The sequence below is a fragment of the Sciurus vulgaris genome (assembly GCF_902686455.1).
Source record: "Sciurus vulgaris genome assembly, chromosome: 2".
In the NCBI taxonomy this organism is placed as follows: Eukaryota; Metazoa; Chordata; class Mammalia; order Rodentia; family Sciuridae; genus Sciurus; species Sciurus vulgaris.
The window spans coordinates 6,865,072-6,890,177 of NC_136462.1; the positions used below are offsets into that span (position 1 = coordinate 6,865,072).

The 25,106-nt window shown below is 50.5% G+C and overlaps 1 protein-coding gene across 1 annotated transcript in view; it reads left to right on the plus strand.

Annotated features, from left to right (window-relative positions):
- The window catches only part of WARS1 (tryptophanyl-tRNA synthetase 1), a 31,840-nt gene extending 10,493 nt beyond the window's left edge, over positions 1 to 21,347 (plus strand). The window contains exons 5-13 of the mRNA XM_079129509.1: positions 1,149 to 1,257; positions 7,320 to 7,439; positions 7,854 to 8,036; positions 12,714 to 12,814; positions 13,859 to 13,971; positions 14,143 to 14,316; positions 19,244 to 19,384; positions 20,149 to 20,306; positions 21,049 to 21,347. Coding sequence (XP_078985635.1) covers positions 1,149 to 1,257; positions 7,320 to 7,439; positions 7,854 to 8,036; positions 12,714 to 12,814; positions 13,859 to 13,971; positions 14,143 to 14,316; positions 19,244 to 19,384; positions 20,149 to 20,306; positions 21,049 to 21,070 — 1,121 coding nt within the window. The 3' untranslated portion in view covers positions 21,071 to 21,347. The remainder of the gene's footprint in view (positions 1 to 1,148; positions 1,258 to 7,319; positions 7,440 to 7,853; positions 8,037 to 12,713; positions 12,815 to 13,858; positions 13,972 to 14,142; positions 14,317 to 19,243; positions 19,385 to 20,148; positions 20,307 to 21,048) is intronic.
- Positions 21,348 to 25,106: the final 3,759 nt, after the last annotated feature.

A 25,106-nucleotide genomic window follows, 5' to 3' on the forward strand; every position in this document is an offset into this window, starting at 1 on the left:
CTCAGCCTGTGGTGACCACGTTTCTGCTCTGCGTCTGATCTGTGTTGTCATGAATGACAGATCCCCTCCTTTTTATGACTTAGTAATATCCCATTGTGTGTATATCCACATTTTCTTTCTCCTTTCATCTGTTCGGGATGTACAAGTTGATTTCACGTCTTGGCTATTGTGAATAGCGCTATAGTAAACAGAAGTGCAGATAATTCTTCAACACATTGATGTATTTCCTTTGGAAATATATGATACAGTGCAGCTTCAATGCCAAGAAAAAATAGATCCTAAGATCCTTTGGCTGTGCATTATATTCCCAATAGATTATTCTAAAATAACAGTATAACACTTGTTTCAAAATAATATCCTATAGTAGATAGCTTATGAGATTTTTCCCTTTCTTTAGCAGTTCAGTGCTTGGGAAAGGACTACCAAAATGGGCATCTTTGCAGTCATTTAAACTGTTTTCACTTAGTGATGGAGGCAGTCATAGGTTCCTTAAGTTTGCCTCCAGTCTGTTGACTGTGGAGCTAAAGCTTAAGAAGGTACCTTCTCACAGGTGGCAGGTGCTCACTGCCACACCCTTCCTCTAAGGTCTTTCTGCACATTTGACTGAGAGGTCTTTGCTCTGAGATCATTGGTAATCATCAAAGAAGAAATAAGTACTGTTTTTATCCAAGTCAAAGCCATTTTCCATGTTTTAAGTGTAGACCATCAAAGAGGGAAAATTCCCTGGAGGACAGCCATTAATTCAGTTCAGGGATTAAGGAATATGGAAAGTCATGACTGTGGATGTGTGCTATACCTGCAATCAGCTGTGTGTGGGGATGGGTGGATGTATGTGCACCACATGTCTGTGTATGTGTGGTTCTCGCACTAGACTGCATTCTGAATATCAGAATCCAGTCTCAGGCAAATAGCATTTTGTTTTGAATTTGTTCCCTGTTTAGCTAATTGTGATCTCAGCAGTTGTCTCAATACTAAGGCTCTTTTCCTTTGTGCTGAGGCAAAGGACTGCAACAGAGGCTAAAGAGGTTGGGGGTCATTGAGGTCATGCAAGGATCGCTAGTGTTTCCCCTTCATTTCAGTGATACCTGGTCTCTGAACCTCCTCCCACCTAAGAAACTCATGTCTCTTGTCTCCCAATTTTTTTCCAGTTCAATTTGGAAGCAGTAAAATTGACAAAGAGCTGATAAACCGAATAGAGAGAGCCACTGGCCAGAGACCACACCGCTTCCTGCGCAGAGGCATCTTCTTCTCACACAGGTCAGGGGCTCGTCGCCACAGACTCTCACCCTTGCTTTAATTCACAGAATTGTGAGGGAGCTCTTCTGTGGAGCTTCCCGGTGCTGTAGGCAAAATGACCCAGCTGTCAGAAGACTGGAACCCACCTCTGTCTTCTCAATATTGTGGGGTCACATCCGTTCTCTCACTCTCATGCCCTTAGTTCATTCATTTATAGACTACACACCTCACAAGATGAAGGTCAAGTTCGTTGCAGATAGGATCATGCCAGATTACTTGCTGTAGGTCATAAAAACAAAAAGTCATGGAAACAAAAGAGTCCTGTGTCCAAGTTCAACATGTCTCTGCAATAAACAGTAGGCTTCCTGAAATTACGAACCTTCTTCCTCCTATTGTACCAGGCTGTATATAATCGCTATCGAAAGAGAAACTAACAGAGGGTTCGAGGAACAGAGCGTCCCCACCTCAGACCATAAATCCTAGCAGATAACATCACAAAACAGGGACTTCTGCCTTCCTGCCCACAAGGACAGGGGTTGGACGGGCCCACTTCCGGGCTTTGTTCACAGGATGTGTGATCAGCAGTCAGGGTGTCCTGCCCTGTGCAGCTCACTGTGTGGGCAGCGTGTACTCAGTGTTCTCCCTGAAAGAGTTTCACCATGTGTCCTAAGACCCGCCTTCAAACGCGTACAAGTCAGTGGGTCTCAGCGTGTTCACAGGGTCGTACAGCCTGCACCAATGTCTAGCTGCTAAAGGAAACCCCTGCTGTGCGCAGGCACTCCCCTTCCTTCCGGCCTCAGCCACAGGCAGGTGCTCCTCTGCGTTCTGCCTCTGCATTTGCCGATTCTGGGAATGTCATATGGACAGGGTCCTGGGAAATCAGCCCTTTGTTTTTTGTCTTACTTCACTGCATGTTTTTGGGATTCCCCATGCTGTGCATGTCTCAGTGCAGACATTCCAACCTCTGATGGATCGTGTCTCAACACATCCATTTTATTTAACATGCATTTGAAGCATTCTGACATGCATTCAATGAGCTCAGACCTTGTATTAGCTACCGTTGGGTGCTGCCATGGAGCACAGAGCCTGTTTTATGATACAGCATGGAGTAGCCCCTTTCATTCATTGAATACTGTACTTACAGTGAAAACAGAATGGTTGTGTGGGTGCGATTTTTACGTTGTTGTCAAGGACTGCCTCCGCTTCGTTCTTTTCCCCCTGGTGCTAGAAACAGAACCCAGCACCTCCTGCTGCTAGCATCCTACCACTGAACCACAGACCCAGCCCTCCCCACCTTTTTTTAAACAGGGACTTACTAAATAGCCTGGGTTGACCTGGAACTTGAGATCCTCCTGCCTCAGCCTTCCCGGTAGCTCAGTTACAGGCTGTGCCACTGTGCCCAGCCTTCATCCCTCCCATGCCAAAATGTATTCCATCACATGGATGAGCCCCACCTTCTGTCTATCTGTCCATTAGTTGATGGGTATTTGGGTTATTTTCACTGTTTGGTTATCAGTTATGCTACTCTGGACATTTTGGTCATAAACAAGCTTTTGGGTGGACACAGGCTTCCGTTCTGGGTGTACACCTGGGAGTAGAATTGATGGTTCGATGATGATTCTGTTTCTCTTTCTGAGGAACTGACAGACTGTCCACCACAGCAGTAGCTATCACTCTGCATTCCAGCCACCCATGTAGAGAGGTCTCGATTTCTCTTCAGCCCTACCAGCGCTTGTTACTTTCCAGGCTTTTGTTGCTGCCTTAGAGCTGCCCTAGTGGGAGTGAAGCAGTATCTCACTGTGGTTTGGGGGTTTGTTCCCTGATGACCAGTGATATTGAGCATCTTTCCCTGTGCTTATTGGTCTTTTATTTCTTTATTTATCTGTCTGTCTGTCTATCTATCGAGACATCTATCTATCTATCTATCGTTATGTTGCCCTGGCTGGCCTTCAACTCAAACCCTCCTGCCTCAGCTTCCTCCCAAGTAGCTGGGACTGTAGGCATGTACCACCACATATTGGCTCTTTTGTATCTTCTTGAGAGAACTATTTAGATCCTGTGCCTACTGTTTTTGTTTGTTTGTTTGTTTGTTTTTGTTTTTGACATTTCACTTTTTTTTTTTTTTTTAATATATATACTTTTTTTTTTTTTTAATGTGATGCCGAGGATTGAACCCAGGGCCTCACACAAGTGCTCCACCACTGAGCTACAACCTCAGCCCATGCCCCTTTTTAATTGAGTTGTTTTCTTTTTCATGTTTTCATGTTGTTCTCCATACTGGGGATCAATCCCGGGAGCACTTTGCCACTGAGCTACATCCCCAGTCCTTATTATTTTTTATTATTAGATGGGGTCTTGCTAACTTGCTCAGACTGGCTCTGAACTTGGGACCCTGTTGCCTCAGCCTCACAAGTAGTTGAGATTATAGGGTGCTCAGCTTTTTATTATTGAGTTACAATAATTTATTTTTAATTCACTTTAATTGGCACATTACAATTATGGATAGAAGTGGGGTTCTTCATGATATACTCACACGTGTGCAGAGTGTGATTTTGCCAGCTGCTGTCCCAGGTCCCCCCTTTGCTTTCCCCTGGGCCCCCTTCCTTCACGAGATCCTTTTTTAATTCCTGTTTTCTTTACATATATTCTGGATACTGATTCCTTACCAACATAAGAATTGCAGATATATGCTCCCATCGTGTAGACTATCTTGGCGCTTTTCTAATAGTGCCCTCTGAAGTACGGAAGTTTTAATTTTGAGGAAGCCCAGTTTATTTTTTCTTTGGTTGCTTACATTTTTGGTATCATCTCAGAAACCACTGCCTGATCCACATAAGGACTCACATCTGTGTCCTGCAAGGCTCTGTAATTCTGGCTGTTATACTTGAGTCTCTGGCACTTTTTGATTGGATCTTGGTGCGTGTGTAACAGAGCTCCAACTTCATTCCTTTCCGTGTGGATATCTAATCGTCCCAGCGCCATTGTCTAAAAAGACTATTCTTTCCCTGTTGATTTTTCTTGACATCCTTACTAAAACCAGCTGAACATATATTTAAGTGTTTAATTCTAGATTCTCGGTTCTGTTTCACTGATTTGTCTTTTCTTATGCTAGTACCACACAGCCTTGATTACTGTAGCTTTGAGGTAAATTTTAAAGTTAGAGAATTTGAATGTTCTGACTTTGCTCTTCTTTTTCGAGTTTGTTTTTTTTTTTTTTTTTTTTTTTTTTGTATTCTGGGTCCCTTTCATTTCTGTATAAATGTGTGTGTGTGCACATGGTGGGGTGGGGGTTACTGGGGATGTTAACCAGGCTCACTCTAGCACTGAGCTACACACCCCAGGCCTTCTTTATTTTCATTTTGAGACAGGGCCTTGCTAAGTTGCTAAGGCTGGCCTCAAACTTGACATTCTCCTGCCTCAGCCTCCTGAGTCTCTAGGATTACCGACATGTGTCACCATGCCTGACCCCATATGAATTTTTGGATCCATTTTTTTCATTTCTACAAAAAAGGCAGCTGGGATTTTGATAGAGATTGCTGTTAATTTTCCAATCCTGGACATGGGATATCTTTCCAGTTACTTATATTTTTTAGTGTCTTTCAGTGTTGTTGTATAGTTTTCAATGTATAACTCTTATACTCCTTTGGTTAGATTATTCCTAAGGATCTGTTTTTTATGCTATTATAAATAGCATTTACTTATTCATTATTGCTACTGTATAGAAATATACAACTGATTTTTGTGTGTTGATCTTGAAACTTTACTGAATTGGTTTATTCTCCAATATTCTTTCTTTTGTGTGCATTCTATAAGATTTTCTATTTGTAGGATCATGCCACCAATGAATAGATAGTAGTTTACTCCTTTCCTTTCCAGTTTGGATATTTTTTCCTTATATAATTGTTCTGACTGGATCTTCCATACAGTATTGAATAGTAGTGGGGAAAGTGGGCTTGTCTTACCCCAGTCACAGGAGAAGGCTTCAGTCTTACGTTGGGTATAATGTTAGCTGTGGGTTTTCTATGAATCTTCTTCCTCTTGTTAACAAATTTGCCTTTTATTCTTAGTTTATCGAGCATTTTCATTTGAAAGGAAGTTGGCTTTTAGCAGGTGCTTTTCTCTTCTGCAAGATGGTCATGTGGACGTTGTCCTCTCTTCTATTAATATGCTTTGTCATGTTGATGGATTTTTGTATGTTGAATCAAACTTGCATTCCTGGAACCAATCCCACTTGATCATGGTGTATAATCTTATATGTTGCTGAATAGTGAGCTTTTAAGGATTTTTATCCTGTATTCACAGGTATTTTGTTCTATAGTTTTTGTGTGTGTCTTCATCTTGGTGTGGTATGGGGTAAGACTCCTGGAATGAGTTGAACACTAGTCTCTCTTCAGTTTACTTGGGAGAGTTTGAAGGGTTGGTGTTCATTCTTTATTGAACATTTGATGGGAATAGCCAGTGACTCCATCTGGTCCTGGGCTTTTTTGTTGGGGAGTTTTTGTTACTGGTTGAACCTTTTTACTTGTTAGAGAGCCACTGGATTTTGTTTCTTCTCAGCTCAGGTCAGCAGTCGCCTCTGGGATTCCTTCTGCTCCCTCTGGGCGTCTCCTCTGTTGTCATGCCTTATTTGTAGTACTCCTTCACAGTCCTCTTATTTCTGCGAGGTCAGTGTCATGTCCCTTCTTGCGTCCCTGATTTCGATCGTTTTTTTCTTCTCTGACCTGTCTTGGTCACATCAGCTCAAGGCTTACCATTCCATCGGTCATGAGTCAGAACTTTTCATCCTGACATTTCATGGTCCTCCCTGCCCTTGTGATGTACTTTTTCCTTTTCCTCAGTAGAGTAACCTTGTAAGCTCTTGGTTCGGGAGGTTGGGATTTGGCCTTGCTCATTGTCAGATGTGAGAGTGCCCCTACCTTACCTACCATCTGTGAAGACACAGCAGCACTGCCCGGCCTCCCTCACCACTGAGCCAGGCCTGCTGAAGCCACCATAGGAAGCGTAGGCCTCAGCAGACTCTCACACCTGGGGAGCACCTCACCCCGGGGCTGGTACTAGTGAGTGCTCAGATGTTGCCGGCATCCATGGAAAGCAACTCACGTGGCAACTGTGCTTCTTCCTTTCTGTATGTTCTTAGAAGTTTAATTTGGCAAGTTGTGAGAACCAAAGAATGACTTTTCTTCCTTGTTTCAAAAGCAGTATTCAAAACTAATACTCTGATCCCCAAAGACCAGCTCTGTTGATCCTTGGCTTGGGGAGCAGCAGAAGCCCTTTTAGAATCCTGTTATCCAGGCTCTTCCATCCTGACCTTGGGGAGAGGCAGGTATTCCTCTTTTATTTTGGGACACTACCCACAAACACAGAACATTCACACAGTGTTGGCTGGTTTTAGCATCTTGTGAGCATTGCTGAACACTGGAATCCCTTCTTATATTTTAAAAATACAGAATCTAAGACATCTTATCTGGTTCAGAATCTCTGAGGATGAGCTCAGGCAACCGTGATTGGAACAGCCTGCCAGGTGGTGCTGATGGACAGCCAGCAAGGGGGGTCCTCTGTGTGTTGTCTGTGTGTTCCCATCCCAGGGGAGAAGAGATGGCTCCAGAATGACACTCTGGTGAAGACACTGAGTCCCATGCTGGCTCAGGTCACCCTACTCAGGTCTCTAAACGAGGGCTTCACGTGAACTCCAAGGGCACCTTCCTTCTGCTGCTCCCCAAGCCAGGCCTGCATGGAGCCTGTCATTTTCCTGGGCTGGGTGATGCTAACAAGGATGGTGCAGTGGTAGCTTGGTATCCCCCAGGGAGGTGTATAAAGTACACAGTGTAACCACTTTGATAATTGGAAGAATTCCAGAAGTCCCATGGCTACCCATCTGTGTCCCTTTTAGACCAGTCATTCACAGGAGAAACCATTTCAGTAGAAGTTCCCTGTCATTTTTATACCACAAATATCAAAGATAACAAAGCCTAGTTATTATCAGTGGTGTTTTGTCTCTGTCTTTATTTTTCATTTCCAAATGAGCCTAGGTGCTTTGATATTTTTCCTAAAAAATCACATTCTTTTTCTTCTTTTGCCATTAGAGATATGAATCAAGTTCTCGATGCCTATGAAAATAAGAAGCCATTTTATCTATACACAGGCAGGGGCCCCTCTTCTGAAGCAATGCACGTAGGTCATCTCATCCCGTTTATTTTCACCAAGTAAGTATGCTCGGATGACTTTTCTCACTTTCCCGTGAACCCAGAGTGGGGCCTGCAAGCCGTCTTTAGAACTACAGATATGCAATTTTCTGTTTGGTCTGGCACCTTTGTGCTGCTGAGCTCCTCTGGGCCTGCTGCACTCCTCCTCCTGCTCCCTGCTCATACCACCGTAGGCATCCACAGCTCAGCCTGGGTGTCCCCATCTGCAAGATGAGGACACCAACTCTTACCTTGTAAATTATCAATAAAGTACAGAAAAGCAGCTCAGAGCCTGGCGTATGAGTCCCTCTGAGTCAATCCATGGTAGTAGATTTCTCTTTAGCACTAGTCAGATTAACAGCATGAGATCGTGTGGTTTTGTAAGCAGAAATCACATTTATGAGCAAAGTCACAGTCTTTCTTCCTTGTTCCCAGGTGGCTGCAGGACGTGTTCAACGTGCCCTTGGTGGTCCAGATGTCTGATGATGAGAAGTACCTGTGGAAGGACCTGAGCCTGGACCAGGCCTACTCCTACACCGTAGAGAACGCCAAGGACATCATCGCCTGCGGCTTCGACATCAACAAGACCTTCATCTTCTCTGACCTTGAATACATGGGGTAAGGAGAACTGGCTGCCTCTTGAGGAAGTGCCTGAAACATCTGAAACGGCTTAAGGCCTGCTAGGTGTGTTTTGTTTCTGGTTTTTGGATTTTTTTTTTTTTTTTTTAATTGTAATCTGGTTTATTGCTTTTATTTACCAGTAATTTTGAAAGCAGAAAGTTGTATATGCATAGGAAGGATTAGATATCGTGAGCATTTTAGAGAAACAGCTATTGCCTTCATAATTATAGTTACAGAAATATAAATATGTGCCCAGGCGTGCAGGGTGGTGCCGTGACTTGCCACCACGGGCACTCACGCATCCCTGTTTCCTCCCAAGACAGCCAGCCTTAGAGTCCTGATAGCTTCCTTGTTTTTAGTGTCCCTTTTTCCTCACAGAGGAAAGACTCATTGGTCACACAGTTCTCTCACAGTCTAGCATTTTAAATTAGCCTTTAATGGGTCAACATATGTCGTTCTGAAAATCCTTGAATTTGAACTTCTGAGGTCTTGGATTTTGTCCCAAATAATTGTCAAGAGGTGTGTTAGAAAAATACGACTTTGATAAATCCTCACAAGAAGAATGCTGTTTATTTCAGCAAACATTTCTTGAGGGCTGGGGTGTGACTCCGTGGCAGAGAGTGCTTACCTAGCATGTGCGAGGCCTGAGTTCCATACCCAGTACCATAAAAAATTCATGAGCCTGAAAGTGTAGCACTCCCTTGGGGAGCCAGTTCAGAAAGGTGCTATGCATCTTGTTGGGGGCCGGGCTCTGAGCTGGGGCCCTCCTGTGCTATCTCACTACCAGTTGCCCAGCCGAGGCGTGAGGGAACACCCCAGGGGCAGCAGAAACCAGCAGCACACAGGAGCGTAGCTGTTCCAATTCCCAGAATGTTCCTGTTAAGTAAGTCCTTGAAGCCAAGTAGGAGCTGCGTATGCACTGGGAGCAGTGGATACCATGATGGCAATTCTGACCTTTTTATTAGAAAATAATTCTTTTTCTAACATCACCTATTAGGTATTTTCTTAGATCACATCCCTTCCTTCTGCCACGTGAGCATAACCGCACTGTGGGATCCTCAAAGGATAAACTATGGATCTGGATTCTGCTCTTCTTGGTGACCATCCAGGAACATGTGTCATTATTTTCCTGACAGTGCATTTCACTGCTCTCACCAAGTCCTTTAACCTGACCTGATTCAGTTGGTTGACCTGGGCACAAACAAGCCTTGGCTGACACAAACTCCTGGTCTCAGGCCATCCTCTCACCTCTGCCTCAGGAGCGCAGGCTGCAGGTGTGCCACCACATGCCTGGCCTCTGGGTCTATGTGACCTGCCCTGCCCCACTGCAGCCGGGGCTGCCCTTGTCTCCCTCTGCTCACCCTCCGGGTCTCCACGCCAGAGGACAAGGAGCCGGGGCACTCTTGGTCTAATCCACAAGCTTTGATCTAGCGCCTGCATCACTGCCACCTCCAGCGAGCTAGAGCAGTTTGCAGTTCCACTTCTGCCACTTCCGAGACCCCGCCCACCATCCTCCCTAGACCCCGCACTCCAGCTTGGCTAACTCCTGCGTTTTTCCTCCAAACACATGGTTAAGCCTCACCTTTTCCTGGGAACTTCCCCTCCCTGCAGACAGATCTGAGTGTCCCCGTCTCATCCCCAGCACCCAAACCACTGCCTGTCTGGTGCAGTGAGGCCCTGATGGGTGGCCCTCTCACCACTAGCTGGGTAAAACACAGTTCCTCTACTTACGCTCTCTGTAGCAGGCAGAGCCCTGCAAGCACAGCAGAAGCAAAGCCCAGTCCCACCTTGCTGAGCTCCAGTGTTGGTGGCCAGACAGGAGCAGACACCTGTAGGAAGTCATGAAGGTAGCTCGGTGGCTGGATGCATGTTGGGGCAGTGAAGAGATCACATATCACCAACCCCGCTAACACGTTCTGAATGTGACACTTTGGCAGCCATTTCCCAGGCCATCTCTGGTAACTAGTTCTCTGCTCCTGGCCATCCTTCACGCCGCGTGAACTTCCTCTTTCTTTATAAACATGAAGTAAAACTTTATGTGAGTAAAATGAAAATCAGACACTATGTCACCCCATTTAAGAATTTCTTCCAGACACTTGAACGTTTTACTTTTCTTTCTTGGAATTTACTCAAAAAATGGCACCTTTGACTAATAGGGATGCTTCCTGGTCCTAAGAAGCTAGCAGTACCACGAAGCCTGACTTGGCCTCCTTTTGGGTACCAGGAAGTACCTGCATGTTTCTGGCTGTACCTGCAGGGGTCGTTGGAGGCAGAGTATGAAAACTTGCAGTCCAGACCCAGCTCTGTCCCCACTTGGCCTTGCTCCCTTGGGCAAGTCCCTAAATCTCTAGTGTCCATTTTCCTGTGAAGTTGGGGTGCTTGGTGCTGGTGAGAGGCAGCACAGCAGAGGGTGCCAGGCTCTGCCAGCGTTCCGGTCCCAGCTGGCACTGCTTCCTTTCTCGGCCCCTCCTGAGGCATGCCCTCTGCCTTTCTCGGCCCCTCTCCTTTATGCTGCAGATCATTGATGTGGCCCATGGCAGCAGTGGTGGGGTGGGGTTAGGAGACAGAACCACTACCCCAACAACTAGTCAGGTTGTTCTCCTGTCAGGTGACAGTGAGCTTTCAGTGACAGTCAAGTGTTGGGAGGACAAGGAGGGGTGGCAATACGGAGAGCTCAGGATGACTGTCCCCGCTGCAGAGATGTGTGAGGTCAGCATCCGTTTCTCATGTGAAGTGCCTCAGCAAATGTGTCACCTTCCAAAACCGCCTCCAGCTCTGGACCCCAGGTGTGCAAGGCTGGGCCACAGCCGTGGCTCACAGGACAGTCAGGTGTGTTCCTCATTGCCAGTGAGAGACCCTGAGGTGTGCTGTCGGCTGTCATGCTATGTCTGTCCCCTTGTCATGCCGGGCTCCCCTTGTGGGGACTAGGTGCCCTCTGGTGCATTGTGACTCCAGGTGGAAGGCTGTAATTGCCCTGGTGATTAGGTTGTGTCCTCCACCCCAAGTGTGCAGGGAGCTTGTGGCCCAACTCCCCAGGTGGCAGGCAGCCTGTCTGGCTGCTGTGTGCTCTGAGGCCCGCCGCCGCTCCCCAGAAGGCCACTCCTTCAGGCTAGTTCCCATCTCAGCTGGTCAAGGTTGTCTCTCTGAGCTGTTCTGAGCTGAGCTGGGCTATTCCTGGGGAGTCCTTCCCAGCTGTGTTCCTACCCTGCCCAGAGCCCTGGCTGGGACTGCAACTCAGCTGGCTGCTAAGTGAAAGCCACAGAGAAAGCCCACTGCTGGCTGCTTAACCTCGCAGACCCTGGTGTGGGGGCCTCTGCCTCTGCAAACCTCCCTGCCTCCAATGCCCACCCTGGCAGCCAGTGGCCCTGCACTCCAGATAGCCACCTGCCACCTGCCCAGAGGATCCAGGAGCTCTCCATCTGACGTCAAGTGTCCAAACTCTTTGAAAGCTGTGAGACACAAAGAGAAAAGCACAGATTTGGGGGCCAGTCTCCATCTGAGAAGCAGAGGTGACGCCACTACCTCAAAAGGACATTGGGCAGTGTCAGCCAGTATTCAGATCTGACCTGTCTTCGTCCCTTTTCTGCCACTACGACAGAATACCACAGACTGGATAATTTATGAGAAAAAGACATTGATTTCTCACAGTTCTAGAGACTGGGATGTCTAGGAGCACCAGCATCTGCTAAGGGCCTTTGTCCTTTGTCATCCCATAACAGAAGGGCAAGCAAGTTCTCGAGACAGAGCAAGGAAAGGGGTCCAGCACCCCTTATAGCTAACACATCCCACCCGCTAGTGAGGGCAGCCCCCTCTTACTCCCTCACAGGTGGTTACACTGCAGCCTGAGTCTGGAGGGATGTTCAGGCTGGCGCCTCTCACAGCTCCTGCCACGTTTCAGCCAACACTTGACTTACACTGTGCCCTTTCTGTCACTATAGTGCTTGGCACTTGGGAAGGCCCAGAGAAAGGGGCAGCTGCCAACAGTAGCCACAGGCACCAAGTAGGAAGTCACTCTGCACCCCATTTGCTTGATGTCAGCCCCATTCCCTCTGGTGGCTGAGTGGCCGCCACAGGTCTAGGCCTCAACCACACCCTACATCACCTAGAAGAGAGAACCATGTTGCTTAAACCAGCTACTGTGGTCCCACCCTGTGGCTGGGGAGGGGTCAGCCCCGCCTTTTGGGCTCAGGGAGCAGTGACCAGATGCCAGGAGGACATCTGCACTGAGACCAACCCTCCTCCTTCCTGGGCCTATCAGTACTGTCCATAAGCTCTGTCCAGCTGCAAGGAGCAGACAGTCTTGGCAGAGAGGCTGCTGAGCCTCCCACCACTGAGCACCACCACACATTGAACTGCTAACTGGTAGGCTTTGGACAGCCCACGGCAGCCCCGCACCTCTCAACCTACTGTTCCGCCTTGTTTCCGTGGCTCCATGCTGGCTTCACGCTGGTTTCCCTCTCTGGTCAGCTCCACATTAAAGGTGTATCCTCTGTGGCTTTTGCAGGTACCCTTACAGGTGACTTCTCCATGCCTTCCTGTATTCACATGTTGGCCACGTTATCGTCCCCAGCGGGATCTGTGACCCAGGCCTGGCCCACACCACACCTTACTGACACCCACTTTGATGCTGGTGGAGCTCCACCAGCTTAGGTCTGATTCTGACTGTCTCTGCAGGATGAGCTCAGGCTTCTACAAGAATGTGGTGAAGATTCAGAAGCACGTCACCTTCAACCAAGTGAAGGGCATTTTTGGCTTCACTGACAGTGACTGCATTGGTAAGGGCCATGCCACCTGCAGACTGCCTCTCCCCCAGCAAGACTACAGGACTCAGAGGAGGAGGAAAGGTGCTTCTAAAGAGTCCCAGGCTAGCAGGTGTGGCAGCACACCCCTGCGATCCCAGTGACTCCAGAGACTCAGGAGGATTTCGAGTTGGAGGCCAGCCTCAGCAACTTAGAGCCTGTTTCCAGATGAAAATAGATCTTGGAGCAGTGGGACCAAAGCTGGGGCCAAAGCGTCTGGTCCTTAATTATCTGCTCTGGGGACGTGGGCTGTCTCTGAGGTATTAGCATTTGCAGTTTATCTCTTTAAATAAGACATTCAGGTGCAGGTGTCCCTGAAACAAAGAGTTGGCCTGGCATTCAGCCACTTCTGGGCTCCATGAAGCTATGCCTCAGACTAGAAGACTGCCACTCTCCTCAGTCATCCACTTTAAGGTTTAGAAGGAAAAAAGAAAAAGGCAATGCTCTTTTGTACCTGTGATCCCAGAAACTCAGGATGCTGAGGCAAGAGGATCACAAGCCAGCCTCAGCGACTTAGCGAGGCCCTAAGCAACTTAGTGAGACCCTGTCTCCAAATAATAAATTAAAAAGGGCTGGGGACATGACTCAGTGGTTAAGCACCCCTTGGTTCAATCCCCAGTACCAAAACAAAACAAAATACTAGATACTTTTATACCAAGATAGTCATCATAATTTACGATAATTAAAGATGGAGAACAACCTGAACACCCAATTTTTAGAGAATGGGTCCATACTATAGACACGTGCCCAGGGTAAAATATATTTAATAACAGCATGTGTGAATGTCACAAAGTGAAACGATCAAGGACTCGATAGCTAAAATCACAACCTGCACGCATGGAGTAAAACAGGAAACAGGACACGCTGGGACAGCAGAGTTCTCTCTACTTTTCTCTATTTTTCAGACGTTAGTAGTGTGTGTTTCTTTTGTAATGGGGACAACACTCTCGTTCGCCCCTCTGGCTGGCTTGCATGACCGTAATAGCAGTGGGTCTCTGAAAATGTTTCCCTGGCTTTTAGGGAAGATCAGCTTTCCCGCCATCCAGGCCGCTCCCTCCTTCAGCAACTCATTCCCACAGATCTTCCGGGACAAGACGGACATCCAGTGCCTCATCCCGTGTGCCATCGACCAGGTCAGGGGTGTGCCCGGTTCTGCAGGCCTGGGTCCTGGGCAGGCTTGGCCCTCGTCTTCTAGGAGCGCCACCTCTGGCCACTGGTGTCAGGCACGGCAGCCTCCAGGAAGGTGCCGGGCTGCTCCCTGGCCAGAGGCCTGTTCAGTCCAGCCCTGTGCCCTTCCCCCACAGGACCCCTACTTTAGAATGACGAGGGACGTGGCCCCGCGGATTGGCTACCCTAAACCAGCCCTGCTGCACTCGACCTTCTTCCCTGCCCTGCAGGGCGCGCAGACCAAGATGAGCGCCAGCGACCCCAACTCCTCCATCTTCCTCACAGACACAGCCAAGCAGATCAAGACCAAGGTGAGCGGTGGGCAGAGTGGGCTGGGAGCAGAGTGGTGGTCACAGTCGTGCTGACCCCTGACACGGTCTCCTGCGCAGCGGAGAGGCAGCGGCCCCTCCCAGAGGCAAGGGGAGCCTCATGCTTGTGCCCTTGGTTTAGATTAAAATCCAAGGGCTAGGGCCACCCTGGGGCGGCATGGTGGTGAGCGCCTGCCTGGCACGTGTGAGGCCCTGGGTTCCATCCTCAGCACCACATAAAAACAAATAAATAAAGGTATTATGTCCACCTATAACTAAAAATTATTATTTTTTTAATAGTTGTAGGTGGGCATGCACTTTTTTTTTTTTTTTTAATAATTCTAGGTGGGTACGACACCTTTATTTTATCTATCTTGTGTGGTGCTGAGGATGGAACTCAGGGCCTCACACATGCTAGGTGAGCGCTCCACCACTGGCCACAGCCCAACCCTTTCCCTGCTTTTCTTACCTGTGCTCTGTGCTGGAAACAAAGTCATAAACTTGTAATGAATGAGGATGTTACCAAGCACAGTGAGAACTGGCCCATAGCCAGCCCCAGGCCTGGGCCAGCGCCTTGCTCGTGTTTTCTGTTCTCCCTGGAGCTCAGACTGCTTGTCCTTCTATAGGGAGAGCCCTGAGGCCACAGGCCTCACCTGGCCAGGTACCCTCCACCAGGAAGGAGCAGTCCTTACCAGGCTTCAGGCGGCCATTCTCCTGGACAGTGCTCCCAGGGAAACAGATCAGAAATGCCCTCAGTCCTGTGCAGCAGTGCCCTGCCCTGTGTGGCATGGGTACTCAGTAAATATTTGTCAAGTCACTAGAAAAACTAAAAATAGAAATTAGTTTGCACTTCCTTATTTTCCAGGGTCCTGGTCCTTTTTTTTTTTTTTTTTTTTCCCCCAATACTAGGAATGGAAGCCAGGGTGTTCTACCAGTGAGCTATATCCACGGCCCTTTTTTATTTTTATTTTAGATAGGGCATTGATGAGTTGTAGAGGCTATACTCAAACTTGTGATCCTCCTTCCTCATCCTCCTGAATAGCTGGGATTACAGATGTGTACCACTGTGCCCGGCCAGGACCCCAGTTCTCTGACTCACTACTGAACTGCAGTGGGTCTGTGACCACTCAGGATTACACATGCTAACATTCTTGTACTGGGAATGTGTTTGTGGTCTGGCAGACTGCAGCAAGGTGATGGGCAGTGTGTCTGAGGCAGGTGGTGTGGCCATCTGCATCACTGCCAGCCCTGACTCTGGGAAGTCCCAGTCAAGTTCTGGTTGACAATGGGGGACTTTTCATATCAAGCCCTTCAGGAAATGGCCTCTGCCAGCTCTCCTCCTCACTTGGAAGCTGGTGTCCACGGGCTTTCTCTTTCTCTTTCACTTTTGACTTAAACTTCCAGAGCAGAGAGCAGAGGAGAGGGAGGGAAATGCCAGCAGAGAAGACATATGTTTGTTTTCAAGGGTTGTTTTTTAAAAGATATTTATGACTGGGGAAATTTTTCATTTCCTTAGAACCAGCAGAGACCATAGGGGCTGGGCCAGTGAGCATGGGGTCAGGCTTGCAGAGGGTCACCAGGGTCACCAGGGTCACAAGCAGCCTGAAGGTGATGGTCAGGCCCTTCCTCTCCAAAATCCCCATATCAATTCAGCTGCAGGCTGAGAATTGCCATGCTAGAGAAAAGAGGGACACCTATTCCAGCCTCTCCAGGAGCTGTGCCGGGGGTGGCCAGCTTGTGTCCACTTAATAGGTGAGGGAACCAAGGCTTGGAGAGGTTCCTGCAGCTGGGAAGCAGTGGGCCAGTCCTGGCACCCAGGTCCCCCACTGTCAAGCCTGGTGGTGTAGCCTATGAGATGACCGTGCACACTGGTATTTCCCTCTCCTCTCTAACACTGTGGGGGTATCGCCCCCACCAAGCGGTCCTCCAACAGAGAGAAGCCAGCGTCTTCTAATTTAGCTCAGTTCTGCTCTCTCCCTGCAGCACGGCAGCCCACAGGCTGAGGTCTCGTGCCCAAGACTGCCCAGCTCCCAGTGCCATTGTGAGTCCAGGCTAGCTGTATTTTTGACTGACCAACAGTGAATCAGGTTCCCACAGGCCCCTGCTTGGGTTGCCAGAGCAACTCACAGAACTCAGGAAGTAACCCTTATCCCATAGTTTATTGTAAAGGATGCAGATGAACAGCCAGCTGAAGAGATGGATGAACAGGGTATGGAGCTGGACAGAGCTGTCCCGTCACCATTGGGCACTGCACTCCTCAGCAGCTTCCGTGTATCAGCAAATCTCATCCAAAAGTTTTAATTGAACATAGTCTCCAGCCTCTTCTTCCTCCCCTGCAGTCTCTGGAAAGTGGGGCTGAACTTTCCAACCCTCTGACTCGCTCAGTCCTTGGGACTTTCTTGTTCCATCCTAAGGCACCAAGGGTCCCCACCCCAGTCACCTTGAGATACTCTTAGACTCAGGAGAATCCTAGGGCTTTGCAAACTTTGTATGAAAACAAAATATTACACAAAAGATGCTCGTCACTCAGGAAATTACCAGGGATTCAGAAACTCTGCAGGAACCCAAGACGAAAACCAAACATATTTCCCATCATACTGCAGAGACCTGCCACCCTCTGCTGTGGCTCCTGATCCTAGCTGTTCAGGTGTCATTTCTAAAGTGGAAGTGGTACTGGCTTGACAGACTCGACATGGGGCTTACATGAAGTCATATATACAAAGTGCTTGTAGTTGGGCATGGTGGCACAAGCCTATAATCCCAGCAACCCAGGAGCCTGAGGCAGGAAGATCACAAGTTCAAGCCCAGCCTCAGCAACTCAGTGAGGCCCTCAGCAACTTAATGAGACCCTGTCTCAAAAATAAAATTGAGAAAGGACTGAGGATGTGGCTCGGTGGTACATAGAGTACCCCTGAATTCAATCCAAGTACTGCCCCCAAAAGAAGTCTGTAGAGTGCTGCCCACAGGAAGATTGTAGTTCAAAAAATGATCACCGGGCAGCGCAGTGTGAGCTAAACTGCATCGTCTGGGTGCTTAAAACGTGGAGCCTCCTCCTCTGCAGCACACGCATCTGTGGCACAGGTGACTAACTCGACGTTAGTGCTTGCTCCCAGAGCTGGCCCCAGGGTGCGCCCAGAGGCCCTCTGGGTCACTCAGGTCTGAGTGCTCCTTCAGGGCTCCTTGGCCCACTTGGACAGTGGCAGCCTTGGCTTACCAGCTTAAGAGCTCGGTAGTCAAACCAGGTTTCTGCCCTCAGCCCAAACCTGCTTCATGTTGTCTGTTGTCACATGGTCACGTGGGTTTGTGCGCCTTGCCCACCTCCATCATTTCAGATTCTGGGGTGGCAGTCTGGGCCCCACTGACAGCACTGCGCCTCCTTATCCCTGTCCTCCTCTTGGTTTCCTGTAAGGCAGACCTTACTAGCCACTCATGCACATCGCCAGGACCAGCAGCTCCCATGAGCCAGCGTAAGCCACTCCTGGCACTGCAGCTCCATCAGGGCCAGCTGTGCCCGCAAAGGCAGCCTGGCCCTGCACAGGAAGCAAATTCTTGACACTCTGGGCCTCATTTTCTTTACCAGTGAGATGGAAAAGGCAATGCAAAGGTCACTGGGTGGTTGAGGATTCAATGTGTGTCATCATGAAAGGCCACCACCTACAGCACCCTTGCTGTGTGCCCCCTGCTGGATGAGGGGCTGTGCAGGAGGGTAATGTGCGGGCGCCAGCTGGCCTGGGTCTTAGGGCACGACCTGGAGACTCGGTTCTTGTTCTCTCAGGGAACTGCCCTGGCTCTGTGACGCCCGTACCTGTGCCCCTTCTCACCCTGACCTGGAGTCTTTTCCCAGCCCAGGATTGCCTGACCTGGGAGTCTGCCCCAGGCAGGTGTGCAGGCAGGCCGTGACTCCTCCACCATGAACCAGCCACAGCGGCTCAGCACTGTCCCTCTGAGGGAGGCAGGTTGCTGATGGCCTCTGCCCCTAACATGCATCACCTATTTCTAAGGAGACCCTAAAAGTATCAACTTAGAGTTAACTCTACCCACCCTTTCCCCACTTGAAAAAATAAAAATGACATTTCTAAGTACCAGGCTTCTCCGATATTCACTGGAGATCATGGGATGAATTCTATCTGTCCTCCGCACTATCTCTGCTTCCCCTCACCTCTCAGCCCTAGTTTCTCCAGGATTATAGTGATTCTTGAAATACATTTTGTTAGTTTGTATTTTGTTTGTTTGTTTGTTTTGTTTGTTCTGAGATGGGGTCTTACCATGTCACCCAGGCTGACCTCTAACTCCTGGACCCAGGTGATTCCCCTGCCTCAGCCTCCGGAGCAGCTGGACTGTGGGCACATGCCACCTTTTGTTCTTTTCTGAGGTTTTCTTTAGTAGCTGAAAGGCCTGTTTTAAGTGGGACCTGTTGTCGGGCCCTTCCTTCGTCCTCACGTCTGTGAGCCTGGCTTCTCTTAAGCCATGTCCTCGCATACCCTCTGCTGCATCCATCTTGGGGATGGTGCTGCTGCTCGTTGTCACCCATGAGGGCACTGCCTGGCCCAGAGAGCGGCCACCCTTCCTGGTCACCCCTTGCTGTGTAGGTGACTTGGCTCATCCTCTTTCTGAAGCCTGTCATCCGCAAACTCTTTAGGACATTTCCCACATTTCGGCCAGGTCAGTGCTTATGTTTGCCAACTGCTGAGCTCCTGGGACTCTGGGGTGACTCGACAATGTCTTGCCTCCCCCTCCTCCTTCTCCATCCCACTGCCATTTTGCTATCCTGGCAGGAAGGAGCGGTGGGGGGCCCTCCCACCATCCACAAACCTCAACCTCCCTCTGGTGCCAAATCTGAGGGCATTTGGGCCCTGTGTCGTCCACCCTGTGAGCCACCTTCAGGTGCAGGATGGCAGGTCTGACCAGCCTCTGTCTGGTGCTGGCACAGGTCAACAAGCATGCGTTTTCTGGAGGGAGAGACACTGTGGAGGAACACAGGCAGTTTGGGGGCAACTGTGATGTGGACGTGTCCTTCATGTACCTGACCTTCTTCCTGGAGGATGATGACAGGCTCGAGCAGATCAGGAAGGTGAGACGGCCGCCGGCCAACCTGGGAGCCTGGGTGGTCAGCATCCGGGACTTCTGGGTGGGTAGGGCTTTCCCGGTTGCCCTGGCTTAGGAGTAGCACTCAATAGGCTAGAGGAGAACCGAGCAGGACTCGGGGCCTTGACCCTGCGCCAGCAGCTCCGGAACAGGTTCACAACAGAGAAAGTACAAACTGCAGTTTGGGGACCAACGCAGAAAGGTCCCATCTTACCAGCTAGGACAGGTGTGAGCTAAACAGGGCCGTGCCGCTGCGACCGTGCACAGGGACTGAGCCAGTCCCCACAGTCTCTGTAAGCAGCTGGGCCCAGAAAGGTTCAGTGAGTGCCTTGGGGTTTTCCAGTTCTCAGAATCTTTACCAAGGAAGTAATCCGGAATAAGAAAAAGCTTTTCACACCACGTCCTTGGAAAGGGTGATAGCAAAGAGCTAAAACAGTCTGCATGATGTAGGAAACGTTAAATAAGAATCGTTTCAGATAGACGATTGTGCAGGTGTGAACTGATTAAGAAGTCAGGACAAGTCCCAGGAAAGAGAGGCTACCAACTGAAAGTGCAGCAGTGGGCCAACTACAGCACACGAGTGCAGGGGTCCAAGGAGACGTGGTCGCTCTGGATGGAGAACTGCAGCTGACCCACCTTTTTTCTCTTTCTCTCTCCCCCCGCCTTCTCCCCTGTCCCCCCCCACTCTCCCTCTCCCTCCCTCTCCCTCTCCCTCTGTCTCCCCCTGCGCTGGGCTACACCTGCCTACAGGATTACTCCAGCGGGGCCATGCTCACTGGCGAGCTCAAGAAGGCTCTCATAGATGTCCTGCAGCCCCTGATCGCCGAGCACCAGGCCCGGCGCAAGGAGATCACTGACGAGATGGTGAAAGAGTTCATGACTCCCCGGCAGCTGTCCTTCCACTTCCAGTAACACTCATTTTCTGTGTGCATATAAAGACGCGTAATTTATGTATGATCCCAATCTGATCGAATCACCGCCACCTGTAGGCTTGTCACGTGGTAATTCCTGGGCCTGGTGTCTGTAAGCCCTGTTGGTTTTGGATGCTTCTCTCCCTGTGCATCTTGTCCCTGCTGTTTTCGTGGGCAAAACGTGGGTAATTGGGTGCTGCTAATTCTGCGTGGTCAGATCACCCAGCTGTGAGCTTCTCCCACAAAGAACCTCGGGCTGTGGAACTCCTGGCTGGAAAGCCACTGACCAGCCAGTGCAGGCCCACAGAGGAAGTCATCTGAGAGCAACCTAGGGTCCATATACACTCCCAGATCTACTTGATAAAAAACTGTGCTTTATGTTCGCACATATGGAACCAAACTGTCATTATTGTGAGACTAAAAAGAAGGACCGGAGGTGGAGCTCAGTGGTGGGCACTTGCCTAGCACACACCAGACCCTGGGTTCCATCCCCAGCACCAGAGGAGAGAGAAGGCACACACTCTAAAGCTCGGCGTTGGCTGTGGACAGTGTACGAGGGGGTGGGTGGAACTCCAGCTGGCTCACTAAACTCCAGACCACGCGTGTCGTCCACTCCAGGGTCACGCTCGTTGCCTCAACATGCTAATTTTCCACCAAATAACCCGCGCTCCATCCTGCAGAATCCAGTGGCGCTTCATCCTAGCTGTGAGATGCTAAGGACAGTCTGTTGCCTTTGCAGATCCTTTTGTTTTGACACTTGACTGAAGTGGAGGTCAGCACAGAGCAGTGCCCTGACCATGTCTCGGCCTGTGAACGTAGCTAGAAAGAAAATCACCGCCATGGCCCTCCAGGCCCTGGGTGCTTTACCTGGGCAGGCTGCCTTTAATCTCACACCATGCGCAGTCTCGGCCAAGCAGAAGCCATGTCTCAGGGAAGCCCCTGTTGAAGGATCTGTCCTCTCTGAAGGTGTAGGGTCCACTCTCGAGTGCTCTGCCCTCATGCCACCTATGGGTGAAATAAACCTCCTTTGCTCCTGTTCATGTCCCTGTGTTTTGTCCGGGAAGGCTGATGAGGGTACAGCAGCCCTGCTGCAGGCCCAGGGTGGGGCCCCTGCTGCCGAGACTGGAGCCACCCCACTGGCCCTGCAGGGCGAGCCAGGGTTCTGTGGATTGCTCCTGGGGGCCAGGTCACATGAATGTTGCTCTGCTGGAAACAGCCCTTCTCTCACTGCCCTGACCAGCCTCCTGTTGTGCTGGCTCACTGTTTGATGTTCCCAGCAGCCCGTGGAGAACCCAGCAGATGTCCTCCTCATGGCATGCACACAGGGAGGGCCACACAGTGACCATGGAGATGCCCGGCCTCACTCCACTGGCCCAAACGTATTTGCAAGTAGAGAAACCAAGGCTTCAGTGAAGGGGATTCAACATCCAGGACCACATGGTGACTCGGTGACAGAATTTCCTGACTCAGTGCCGAGGGAACAGGTTCCCACAGTGGGAGGCTGGGGACCTGTGCATAGCAGGAGCTCACGAAGCCTCCCCTCCTGGCCTCCTCTCTGGGCTGAGCTCCTTCCCTGGCCCCAACCACTCTCCTGGCTGGCGGTGGCCACGGACAGGAGCCACCCACGTAGGATGCAGGGCCCACTGACCATGAGGCCCAAACAGCTGATGCTGTTTCTCCTGGCTGGTTTCACCCGTGGCAGGTGCAGGCGTGCAGCTGAGGGCAGCATGTGAAGTCCACAGGGCAGTGGAGATGCTGCTGTCATTGTCTGCCCAGACAGGAGTGACCCCTGGTCACTCTGTGACTGGGTGGGGCACTTCACCTCTTGGGCCTTCCATCTCCACACGGTGACTCCTCGTGGCGAAGCCCTAGGAGGAGTGCTCTGTGTCCATTGACCAGGTGACTTGCCCAAAGCCACAGCCAGTCACAGCAGAAGAAAGCTATGGGTCTCCCACACCTACATTTTGCTTAAAACCAGTGTTTCTTGAAGCTCTCCAAGAAAAACAGGTGTGTCTGGTAGAGGATGCACAGGCTGAGTGCTGGGGTCCAGCCTGAGGTCACTGCCAGCACCTGTGGTACAGCCTTTGCTCTGAGAGGTGAAGGCCACTTGTCACACAGACTTGGGTGCTGAACTTGCTGACAAGGACCAGTGGGGGCCATTGTGGAACAACTCACCATCCAGGACAAGCTCTTTGGAACAGGAAGTGGACCTGCCTCTGGCCTCCGGCCCTTGCCTCAGCCTCAGACAGATGGAGCTGTCCTGGGGCCCCACTATGGGCCCTTCCTCCAGGCCCATGCTTCCGTAGTGGCTGCACTGTGGGAGCCCCCGGGGGGCCAGCCTTCACCCTCCATGAGAAGTCTCAAGTTCAGCCTTGACTTCTTTAGGTACCCACTAAGTAGGAAAACCAGCTCTTGCCCCATTGTGACCAGCCAAATCCTTCACTTTCTCACTTTAGAAGAGGAAACACTAGGCGTAGCAAAGCCACTTCCCAGGGACAACCCTGGGGCCTGGGCTGGGCCAGCTGTTAAGCAGTGCAAGTTCAGCAGGATCCAGACCCCTCTCCTTGCCCCCTGGCCACTAGTCTAGCATGCACAAGCCCCTGAGCCTGGGGCTTGAGCACCAAAAAGAAAAGAAGTTTAAAGACAAAACTAATGAAAAAAAAAAAAGAAAGAAAGAAAGAAGTGGAATAAGAAGCTAATTACTTTTGTTTGTATCTATTTTCTTTTGTTCAACATTGTGAGATTCTTCCCTGTGCTATGTGTAGCCATATGTTTATTGTTTCATTGTATACCGTTGTATGAATTTGCCACATTAAAAAAAATACATATTGGAGGGAAAAAAAACTCCTAATGAAGTTGAGAAAGAATGCATGGTCTCCAGGGCGGGGACTGGTTGATGGGAAATGAAGAAAAGAAAGAATGTCTGTGCTTCGTGGAATGCCCTCCACACAGAGACCTCGTGGCACATCCGGAGCCTCTGAGCACACTGTAAGCCTCGGAAGGCCTGCGGAGGGTAGAGGCGCACACTCCAGGCCACAGCCTGAGGCCCTGAGTCTTGTCTCCCTCGTGGTCTCCCACCCCCTTGCAAGTTCTTAGTGTCACTGTCGTCCTGATCCGTCTTCATGCTGCAGGAGTCTAGCAGGGCCTCATCCACTCCGCACCCCTGAGCACCTGTCCACCAGGCTCTTGGGCAGCTCAGCGGCTGGCAGGTAAAAGGGAAGAACAACCAGACAAGCAAGTCCCCAAGAAAGCAGAGCAAGAGACACCAAAAGCACCAAAGCCTGCTGGTGGTGAGGCAGGGAGGGCTCCTGGGGGAGGCAAGGCCCGAGGTGTGGAGTTAGGCAGAGGAGCAGGAGGGCCTTCCAAGGACATGGGCATAAGGGCAGCTGCCCCAGGGCCGAGAGAACAACCACCCTTCCGACAGGAGCAGCCCAAAAGGGTGTCCCCCCTTGTTCTGGGAATGGAGAAGTTCCCTTTAGCCAGAAGGAGCTGGCATCAGTCGGTGTCCCAGAGGGCAGCTGTGCCCTGGGGCTTTGCAACAAGGACTGAGACTCTTCACTTGGGCCAGGCGTGGCACCTGTGCTTCCATTTTGCACTGTCTCCGTTACTCTGAGTCAGTCACCTTATATTCCAGGAAGACAGTCTGATCGATCTTGTGATGGGGGAGTCCCCTCCCCGACCCAGGGTGGGGCAAGGCCCTGCTGACCAGTCCTGAGAGAATGACAGGCAGACCACACCCGATCAGGACCACCACCTATGCAGACCCTACCATTGTCCCAATTCCCTTTCCAGAAAACTTCAGAGTCACTGTCAGCACCTGGGTGCCCTTGTCCCCGAGTAGCTACGCTGATAAAGTTCCCCTCGTGCTTCTCATCACTGCTTTTTCTGGGTGGTTTCTGGGGCGAGTGAGCACCCCTGAATTAAACCTCTGGCCTAGGACTCTAGAAACAGCTTCACACTGGACCTGCCAGCCCCCTGGTCCCCAGGGGCTCCTTGGAAGCCACATGGTGCAGGGAGAGGATGGGCTGGGCCTCAGAAGGTGACCCACCTGCCCCTGCATCCCCAGAGTGCCTGAGACCCTCCCACACAACCCCAAACTATTTGCTGACCCAGTGAGACTGCTGGGATTGCCAATGCCTGGCTCCCTCCTCCTACAGTCCCCTCAGAGGGTGGCTCACAGCCAGGCAGCTGTGAGGACTGTCCCCCTTCCACTCAGAAAGCAGTTGAGTTTAAGCCCAGAGTCATGGGAGTGGATCCGGCTGAGCAGGAGACGGGGAACAGGCAGCAGCCCCACAGACCACAGAGCAACACGATCAGTCTGAGAAATGCTTTATTGACAGCAGCTCCTGGTGAGTCTTCGGGGTCTCCCCGTGGCAGACGTGTCCACAGACAGAGGTGCAAGACTAAACCTTGCGCAGAGCTCCCCAGCAGGGCAAGGAGGGCAGCCCTGTGGACTGGCCAGTCAAAACCCAGGTGGGTGCCCCTCCTGGGGCAGCCTGGGGCAGCCTGGGGCAGGGAACAAGCCAGGCCTGGGTCAGACAGTTTGGCCTCACTCCCTGTGGCAGGGGCACAGCAGAGCCTGCCTAGAGGGGACAGCGTGAGGAGCAGGGGAGCTGGCGGGAGGAGGCAGAGGGCGGCCAAGTGGGGCTGCTCTGAGGACCCGGGTGCAGCGGAGGCAACAGAAGAACAAACCACTGACCAAAAGGCAGACGAAGAAAAAATAAGATTTAAAAATAAAAACATTTAAAAAGGCAGAGGACCCATGTGACATGGCCTCACCCAAAGGGCAGCTACTCC